Here is a 9,964-nt window from a genome sequence, read left to right as displayed (position 1 = left end):
AGATGCACACCACACAGAAGACCCAGAGGGCAAGTGCACACTCTTTATTATCACAACCAGGAAGCCTCTGACAGAGGCCGAGCTTGGCGAGCTGGGACTTCATGGGGGAATCTCAAGAACACCTTTTGTTTAGACTGGAGACCATCTAACTTCCCACCCACTGGGCTCTACCCGCCTTGAGGGAGCAGAGAGCCTGCAGGGAACACACCAAATGGAAGAGAAGGGGCCCCGGGCATTCCCAAAAGTGCTTGCCCCAGTCCAGTTCTTTTTTAATCCAATCAGTCTTCCAAGAGGAGCACCATTCACAGCACAATGTCCGCCCTTGGAATCCATTTTGTTTTTCATCCATCTTGACTGGAAAAGAGCTCGGGAAGATGGTGGCCCCAAGCTGAGGGACCGAGTGTGTAGCCAACACTCTCCTTCTTCAAGAAAGCCCAGTGGTCTTTCAGACAACCGGAAAACTAGCAGTGCTTTTCAAGGGAGGAAATCAGCAGGAGTCTCAGAAAAGTCCCGCCTATCCTTTGGTGAGGCTGCTTCCGCCAGTCTTTGCCACGGGCCTGTTTGTCTCTGTGGGGACTGATGTGCTAAGCAGTTTAGTCATTCAAGTCCTTCCATGAAAGTGCCTTTGACATTGCCTCCAGAATCACAGAAATGGATCTTGGTGTCATTTCAGTTGGGTTTACCCAAAAGCCATATTGCGTGCTAGGCAAAAAACAAAACAAAACAAAACAAACAAAAAAACAACCCCAGTGTACACTGTATCCCAAATAAGGCTCTTCTGTCATCTAACCAGACTCATCCAATTAAGCTATAATGTATGCACCAGAGAATAAAATATCACTGTAGTTCCTAACCCTTACGGGACAATCAGTAACTATTTGTTCAATGAATTAATAAACAAAATTCAACAAGCTTGCTATAACCTCTAACATTTAATACTCCCTTCCCATCCACCCTTTGAAATCTGCTGCCAATCCCTTTTCCATAAGAGAAGGGTCAAATTCTAACAAAATCTGTCTGCTTCCCCCGTTTCAAGATGTATGCCAGAATGTCTCCTTTTCCCTGATTTCTTCACACTTCTACTAGCTCCAGCCAGTTGAGGTCTCACTGAGGTGAAGCCCGCTGAGAGCCAGAGGGTATTTTGGGAGGATTCATTCGCACACTGGGAGCTGGAGTTTCTTCGGCTTCACACAAAGTTCCTGGAGCTTAGAGACACAAAGAACAGGTCCTCGGCTATGAATTTTGTAAAAATAAATCAAGAAACAAATAGGAACACTGCTGCAGTTTACAGCCCAGCAATCGCGTTCTGCAGGAGAAGTGGTGTTCCTAGAATGTAATGGGCGTGTGTTCTAAAAGCATGATTATTCTTAGCCAAAGACCTGCTACTGTGGGAGAGAGGAAGTTAATGAGAACACAGAAACGAGAAAAAAACGTTTCATCATGTCAGCCTTGCCAGGGGGTCAACCAATTGGTAGCCGCCATCCAGAGTCCACCACCTGTGAACTCAAACACAATCGGAAAAATTTTCCCTTAAACGACTCATTAACTATTCACTAAAGTCTCATCTTTCTTTAAAGCAATACACATTAAACACAGACACAAATACACGTATAATACGCAACTAGGGAAAGAGAGCCACCTGTGGAAACAGCTATATCAATGTGCTAAAAATGGTCATTGCTGGATGGTAGGATACTGAAAATTTGGGGCATTTTAAATTTTTCTGTAAATATATAAATAGAAGAGATGTAAACAGAAGATGTACATAGAAGAGTGAGTTTTTGATCAGAAAGGGGCCTGCCAAAATTGATTTCTCTTTGGAGTCTGTCCCCATTCTTTTCTGCATGCCCAGGTTTGGGGAGGAGCTAGTTTGGGGTCAAAGTTAGTATCTAGATTTTCTTGCATTTATCACAAGCCAAGTGTCCAGAAAAATGAATCACGCTCTACACCAGAGGCAGCCCCAATCCCTCCTCCCCAAGTCCAAGGCAGGTTTCTCCTTTTGCTGGCATTCAAAGCCTTTCTTACCATTTGGTTGCTTGGGCTTCTGTCCCTGTGGCTGTTGCTTCATCAGGTCTCCCTGGCTCCAGCTGCGCCCTGCGGGGTTTAAGCCAAAGTGGAGCCTGGCAGGACCTTCTTCTTGGCTTTGGCGTCTCTGGTCCCACCACATGGCTATCTCCTCCAGAGGCCTGAACGGAGGCCACGTGCCAGGTGGGTAGATGGCTGCAGCAGGCATCTGGGGTGTGAACGCTGCTCCTGCTGCTGCTTCTGCGACTACTCTGCGTTGGGGAGGTGGTGGGTAGGGGACCGCCACCTGGAATGGCATGGGGAACGGCATTGGCAGAGAGGGTTGAACAACCCGGGCCCAGGGACTCGGCAGCGGCGGCGGCGGCGGCGGCGATCCTGGCGCATAAAGCACACCTGTTGTCGCGGAGGCCATGTGGGCCTCCACTCTCTGGGTCTCCGCATCCCGCTCACGCTGCGACCGGGTGGCGGCCAGCACCTCGTTCCGCTCCTCTGCATTCAGGGGCCACACCTCTGTCGCCAGCCGCTGCACTCGAGACCCGACCTGCTGGGGCTGCCTCTGGGCCTGGAGCAGCTGGCCACGCAGCGCCTCGCGCTCATTCAGCACATGCTGCAGGTCGTGCTGCACGTGGCGCAACTGCGACACCACCTGCTCGCGCTCCTGGCGTAGCCGCTGCAGCTGGTTGGCCAGAGCCCAAGTGGTGGTCTCGCGCTCCTCCAGCTGCTCCTGCAGCCGCCGGACGCGGTGCGCCTGCTGCTCCTGCTGCCTCGCGGCCGCGCGCACACTCAAGGCCAGCGCGCTCCACGAGTAAGCCCGCTTGACGGCGCGCGGCACCTGAGGGTCCGCCACGATGGACAGTAGCTCGTCCTCTACCTCGTTCCAGGGCCTCGAGCAGAAGGTCAGGTAGAAGTCGGGACCGCCGCCGTTGCTGAGCACCTCCTCGTTGATGAACACCACCACCTCGTTGTGGCGGAACCCGCTCCGGGGGTCCCTGAAATCTACGGCCATGGCCGCTGCGGCCTCGTCGGCGAACCCGGCCGCTCCCGCCGCTGGGAAACCACGGCGACCTACGGGTCTGCCCCGCACTCCGCACCCCCGTCCGCCTCGGTCCACCTTCAGTCCTTGCCCGGTCCTGGCCTCCCCTTCCGCGGGCTTCCTCTCTCACCCACTCGTCCTCCCGACGAAGCGTGAAGCCGGCTCGCCACACCGCCTCGGTCGGGGCGACGAACTAGCGCGTCAGAGATCTGGGCTCTGAGTCACGACCGCAAGGCCTGTTGGGAACCGCCCCTCTCGGGAGAGAGCCCCCTGCTTGTCTGGCAGGAGGGCTGCGGCACTGGGCTCTGCCCCCTTTCCTTGGCAAGCGCCTCCTACTGCGCGCCTCGGGAGGGCGACTGTGCTGGAAATTGCCGAGAGCCCAGAGGACGCCTGTCGTTCCCAAGAGCTTGGACAGCACCCAGAGGCGCGCGGAATGCATTTCTGACCTGGGGGTCGGGTGAGTGCGGGCAGGGGGTGCGGGGGGGGGAGCTTTTTGGTTTAGCGCCCTCTCCCATAACTCTCAGGTTCGATCTCAAACTTTCTATAGTCCCAAGCTGTACGTCCTCTTCCCTCTTGGTTCTAAGCAGGTGACCTTGGAGTTCTTGTCCTTGAGAAAATCAAGTGACTGAGCTGTGAAGTCCCTCGGCTTACCTTGCTAAACCTTATCTTCCTGCCCCAGACCCTAGTCCCTCCTGTTCCATTTCCTCAGCCGCTTCAATACATCTCATCCCCGCCCCCCATATTTCCCAGCATCCCCTGGGCTACTGAATCTTTTTCTCCCATAAAGTCAACCTGTTCAAGTTCCCTCTAGGCTTAGAATAATTTCCTCCATCTACCCCATGTCCTTCCCTTCCTCTCTTAGAGAAATTGCCTATGTCCCGTTAGACATAGTCTACTCGCTGTCCGCTTCATCATGCTCCTTTTACCATTCAGCCTGCTGCATATTGGTTCTTACCTCCCAAAACCTCAGTGAAAATTCTCTGTTAAGGTCACAGCAGTCCCTACCTTAACACAAAACAAGTGGATAGTTTGAAAGGTAGTTTTTTAAAAAAGTTCTTATTTATTTGTAAGAGAGACCACCTGCGCATGCGCGAGCGTAGCAGTGGGGGCGGAGCAGAGGGAGTGGGAGAAGCAGACTCCTTGCTCAGCGGGCAGCGGGAGGCGGGGTCCCATCCCAGGACCCTGGGATCATGACTTGAGCTGAAGGCAGACGCTTAACCAACTGAGCCACCCAGGCGCCCCAAAAGTTAGCTTTCACATGATTTTTCAGCAGTGTATACTTCTGTTGACCATTCCCTTCTTGACGCCACACTGTCTTGGTTTCTGTGATACCAAATTCTACTGACGTTCCTCTCAGCTCTGTGGCTTATCTTTCGTCGAACTGCCTGTTCTGAAGCCCACAGCCCCAGAGTTGGTGTTTTCCCAGTTTTGTCTTCAGACCCCTCCTCTTTGGTTGCGCTTATCCACTCCAGTAACTTTAAACACTACTTCAAATCACATATCTGTATTTCCAATTTAGACTTTTCTCTTCATCATCGGATCCATGTATTTTTCTTCCTTTAACAGTTATTAAACACATAGTAAGCTCATTGGACAAAAAGTGAAAAATATGGAAAAGTTCCCGGCCGTCCTGTTATTTATATCCCACTGGTGGAATAATAAATGAAAAAAGTAAATAAATAAGTGTAAATTGTGGTATGTGCCATCAAGTTAATATATAAGTTGATGTGAGAGATAGAGACTCTACAGGGGTTTGAAATTGTCCCTTGTGAATAAGGAGTTTAGGGAGGGTCTCTATGAAAAGGGGACATTTGAACTGAGACCCAGAATTCCAGTGGCAGAAGTCTTGGTGCAGAAAATTTTCAAATCTTTAGGGAGTAGAAAAGATCCAAGTGGGCAAGAGCCTGCTAAGTTAGGGAGGGAGTGGAATAAGATGATGTTAGAAACATAAACAAAAGGGCCATCTTGCAATGGCCTTGGAAGCAATATTAAGAAGATTTAATTTTATTCTAAGTATGAAGGAGCAACGTCGTAGTATTTCCTGTGGTAGTGTTGTCAGGTTTAAAAAGTTTCACTCTGGATGTTATAGAATAGACATTATATGAAATTACATAAACAGAGACAACAGTTTGGAAGTTATTGCAGTGGATTAAGCAAGAAATGATCATGATTTGGCTTAGTCTAAAGTGGTGTTAGTGGGTATGGACACAGGGAGAGAGAACGTATTTTGAAAGTAAAATTGGGTGCCTGGGTGGTTCAGTCAGTTGGGCGTCTGACTTCAGGTTAGGTCCTGATCCCAGGGTGCTGGGATCGAGTCCCGCATCAGGCTCCTTGCTTAGCGGGAAGCCCGCTTCTCCCTCTCCCTCTGCCACTCCCCCTGTTTGGGTTCTCTTTCTCTCTGTCAAATAAATAAATAAAATCTCTATTTAAAAAAAGTAAAATTGGCAAGTATTTTTAGACTGTATGAGGGTTGTAAAGATTGAGAAAAAGAAAGGAGATAAGGATGACCCCTAGTTTTTAGGCTTGAGCAAGTGGGTGGTTGATAGTACCACTTCTAAGACGGGGAAGAGCAGGGGAAGAAAGGAAAAAACAGGAGTACTTTTTCAGAGATGTGGTTTGTGATGTCTCTTTGTGACTAGGTAGAGATTTCAAGCAGACCTTCTGGGATATACAGGTCTAAAGCAAAGGGGAGAAATTGGATTGATATATAAATTTTGGGGGAAAAAACAATGAGTTGATGGGATTTAACAACAATGGACTGATTGAGATCCCCTAGGAAAAGAGATGAGTAGAAAACAGAGGACCGAGTCCTGGAGCAGTCCAACCTATAGAAGCACTGTTTGAGTATAGTCAGTTATTAAAAGCACAAAACATGATTCCATGCTATTCTTTTTTTTTAAAAAAGATTTTATTTATTTATTTGACAGACAAAGATCACAAGGAGGAAGAGAGGCAGGCAGAGAGAGAGGAGGAAGCAGGCTCCCTGCTGAGCAGAGAGCCCAATGCGGGGCTGGATCCCAGGACCCTGGGATCATGACCTGAGTTGAAGGCAGAGGCTTTAACCCACTGAGCCACCCAGGCGCCCCTCCATGCTAATTCTTATCTAGCCTTTAAAATCAGATGATTATGACATATGGCGTTTCAACCATAGAGAAATATGAAAAGCTCCCTAGATCATTTTGTGTAGCCATTATTCTATAGTATCCAGTGAGAAAAATACATTACCTCAAAAAGAATGCTACTGACCCATTTCATTTATAAGTATAGCTGCAAAGAGATTGTACCAACATTTCTATGCTACTTTTGGTTAATATCCAAAAGCAATTCCCTGTTTTGAGACTCTTGCATTATATATGACTCTTAAAGGTATATTATGATAAGCTAAAGATGTATATTCCACATCATAGAAAAAGATGGATAGCTTCCCAGTTCCTTTTGTGAAGCCAATGAAATGTAACAGCCAATCAGAAAAAAATAGCGTAGAAAATAATATAGTATAAAACATACCGGCCCATCTGTAAAAATTCTACATTAAATATCTGAAAAAGGACTATATCAGCATTCCGGTGGCAGATATTGCTGGTTAATAACAAACAGCAAACCATCCTCTCTCACCTGGCAGCACAGCCTCTACGTTGCTTAGACAGTGATGTGTTAAGATATGGGCAGTGTCTCATGATTGGTCTCAGCCATCTTGTTTCCCTTTGTCAGTGATTGGTTTAGGGGTGGGTATGTTCCGCTGTGCTGGTCAGGGGGACACAGAAAATTTCCTGGTGGTTCCAGTGTAAGATGCTCCTTTGTGATAAAGGAGCAATAAAATGAAAACCTTACCACAAGCCCTCATCCTTGGGATGCTGGTATGAGGATGTGTTGTTGTCAGACCTTGAGACCATGAAGAGATACATGGCAGACGTATGTTGTGAACATCATGCAGAAACAAGGTGAATTCCCACCCAGAATTTGACTCAGATGTCAAGACTGATGACAATCAGAAAGAGGGTATGAACGTGTTTACTACTTACCTAATGGGACTCTCTGGAGAGAGCAGCCAGGCCTCCACAAATGGCTTAAAACAGTAAGGAAAGGAGACTGGTTTGGGATTTTAATGGTGGTTAGAGTTAGGGCTGGGCTGACAGTTCCTGCATGGGGCAGAGGCTTGAAACCTGCATGGGTATGGTTTGAAAACCCTGTCGGCACCAAAGGAAAACTTAGGCCTTCTTATTAACTTGCCCACATGTGGAACTCAGGGAGAGAGTGAGGGTTGAGGCTTAAAAGCTGTCAGCAGTAAAACATCAAAAAATGGAGTCAGGCTGTTCATTATAATTCACCCTGGATATTTGAGTGATGACAAAAATGTACCATGCTTCATTTAATCGAATTGGAACTTGTTTAAATAAGCCATTATGGCACTCTATGAGGCCTGAAGCCTGTAGCCTGTAAGGAAAGTGAAAGTTTCACGGAATATCTTGTTCAAGAGCCCAGTATTTTATTTCTGAGAAACAAAATGAGTGCCTTGGTCACTATCAGTGATGTTTGAAACTCCAAAGGGGATAAAGAGTGTCTTGGTAAGGCCTTCTATCGTGGTTTCAGTATACATACAGACATATGTGACCCTGATTTTATGTGGGGTGTCTGTGAGGCAAAAGTTCTTTACCCCAAGGGGGAGAACCCCAGGCAAAGAATTATTATTCCTGTCATTGGCTGGACCAGAGAGCCAGACCACTGGCAATAGTCTACGAGTCCGTAAAATGGTGCAGATGGGGCTGATTCTTGGCCAGGAAAAATAGTTTTGAGATGCAGGCTTGAAATTTGGGCAACTGTGTTGACTCTTTTGTCTTATCCTTTATTAGGAATGTCCTGGTTAAGGGATGAAAACAATAGCCCTCCAGTGAACTTCTGTCACATGTGATGGACATTATAATCTTTAAAATATGTAAACTCCCACTGTTCACTCAGCTGATCCCAGGGGGCTCCCCAAATAGCCAAGGGGTCTAGTAGAGGGGTGGCTTCTTCCAGTACCATGCCATCTGGCAAAGAACTGAAGACGGGGGAGGCCACCCCTCCTGCAGATGGGATATGCCAGGGGGCCTAGGTTTGGTTCTTTTTTTTTAAGATTTTATTTATTATTTGAGAGAGAGAGAAAGAGAGAATACAGAAGGAAAGTGAGAAGGAGAAGCACACTCCCCACTGAGCAGGGTCCAATGTGGGGCTCGATCCCAGCATCCTGAGATCATGACCCGAGCCAAAAGCAGACGCATAACCGACTGAGCCATCCAGGCGCCCCCTAAGTTTGGTTCTATCCTGTAGCAAAGGAGGCCTTTGTGGTCACGGCAAACTCATGGGTGCTTCTCCCATGACCCAGTGCATAGTGAGCAGCTGGGTATGGAGGAACATGCGCTCAGGGCCTGTGGGAAAGCCCAGACTATAGCCAGCAATTGCCTCTCCTATAGTATACAGCACAGGGCTGCAGAGGACAGTAACTTATGGCCAGTATGGGTGGCCCAGAGACTCCAGGGGGCATGAGAGAAGGTGGCTAAAGCTTCTACCATGAAGGAAGTCTGGTGGAGGGGCATTAATGAGAGTGGCTGTTGTAATGTAATTTTGACAGAATCTAGAGCCTCTTGTTGGAAGGGTTTCCATTCAAGGTGGACTGATTCACAAATAACTGCAGAAATGGGCTTGAAGGAAAATTTGTAAATGAGGAATATATTGCCTACGGAACCCAAAAAGGCCTAAAAGCTGTTGGGCTTGTTTTTTTTTTTTTTTTAAGATTTTATTAATTTTTATGTTTGCATGTGGGCCCATGCAAGAGAGTGAGAGAGAGAGTGTGTGTGCTCATGCACTTGAATGCAGTGGGGGAGAGGGGCAGAGGGAGCCGCAGACTCCCCGCTTAACAGGGATTCCCCTTGCGGGACTCAATCCCAGGACCCTGGGATCATGACCTGAGCCGAAAGCAGACGCTTAACCAACTGAGCCACCCAGGCGCCCAGGTTTGTTTTAATGCTGTGGGCGTTGAAAGAGTCGGTAGGTGTTTCTGGACAGTGTTAGGAATGGAGGGGCCCTTGGTTTACCAAATAATTTTCAGGAATTTACAGAGATGGCAGGGCCTTGCACTACGTGTGAGGCGATGGCCCATCCACTTTGCTGAGCTCCCTTGTGAGTATTCCAAGTGTTCCAAATGAATGTCCCCTGGGAGGGTGTCATGAATGTAATGCTATACATGTGCCCCTGGAAAAATCTAGATGTTGTTAAGATCATGTCTGCAAAGATTGTGTGCGATGGCCAGGCTATTGTGGTACTCCATAGATAACCAGGTAAAGGTGTATCATGTCCATTAGCAGGTAAAGGAAACTACCAGTAGAATAGACACTAAACAGAACATATGAGCCAAATCTATTATGGAAAAATATTTACCAGTTGCTGATCAGATAGTAATTTCAATAATTCTGAGTATGGGAGCTTTAATGAATGGGACTACAGCACCAAGGCTGCAATAATCTTCTGGGAGTTACCATTTGTTCCTTCCAAGTTTAAGAACAGGTCAAACTGAATTGTTAAATGGAGGAGGAGTGGTTAATAATCACTCTTTCTCTAAATATATAATTACATAATATATATTATATAATGGGTTTCTATCATTGAAGGCCCTATTTAAGTTTACATTGGACCTTAGTAGCTTTTTTTAACAGGTATGTGGAGGGGAGAAGTTGCATGTGGTCTCATTTTTTATTTTTTATTTTTTATTTATTTATTTTTTTAAAGATTTTATTTATTGATTTGACAGAGAGAGATCACAAGTAGACAGAGAGGCAGGCAGAGAGAGAGAGAGAGAGAGGGAAGCAGGCTCCCTGCTGAGCAGAGAGCCCGATGCGGAACTCGATCCCAGGACCCTGAGATCATGACCTG

General features: G+C 47.3%; 1 protein-coding gene across 1 annotated transcript; it reads right to left on the bottom strand.

Moving 5' to 3' along the window:
* Nucleotides 1-1,072: 1,072 nt before the first annotated feature.
* Nucleotides 1,073-3,046, bottom strand: LOC116882154 (testis-expressed protein 13D-like). Its single transcript, XM_032882374.1, has 2 exons — nucleotides 2,026-3,046; nucleotides 1,073-1,205 (listed from the first exon to the last, which is right to left on the bottom strand). The coding sequence occupies exons 1-2, from the start codon at nucleotides 3,029-3,031 to the stop codon at nucleotides 1,105-1,107; spliced, it is 1,107 nt and encodes a 368-aa protein (XP_032738265.1). The 5' UTR covers nucleotides 3,032-3,046; the 3' UTR covers nucleotides 1,073-1,104.
* Between the last annotated feature and the right edge of the window lie 6,918 nt (nucleotides 3,047-9,964).

Source organism: Lontra canadensis, unplaced genomic scaffold (assembly GCF_010015895.1).
Source record: "Lontra canadensis isolate GAN:19392208 unplaced genomic scaffold, GSC_riverotter_1.0 scaffold81, whole genome shotgun sequence".
Taxonomy (NCBI): domain Eukaryota; kingdom Metazoa; phylum Chordata; class Mammalia; order Carnivora; family Mustelidae; genus Lontra; species Lontra canadensis.
This window is presented reverse-complemented; position numbering and strand designations above follow the sequence as displayed.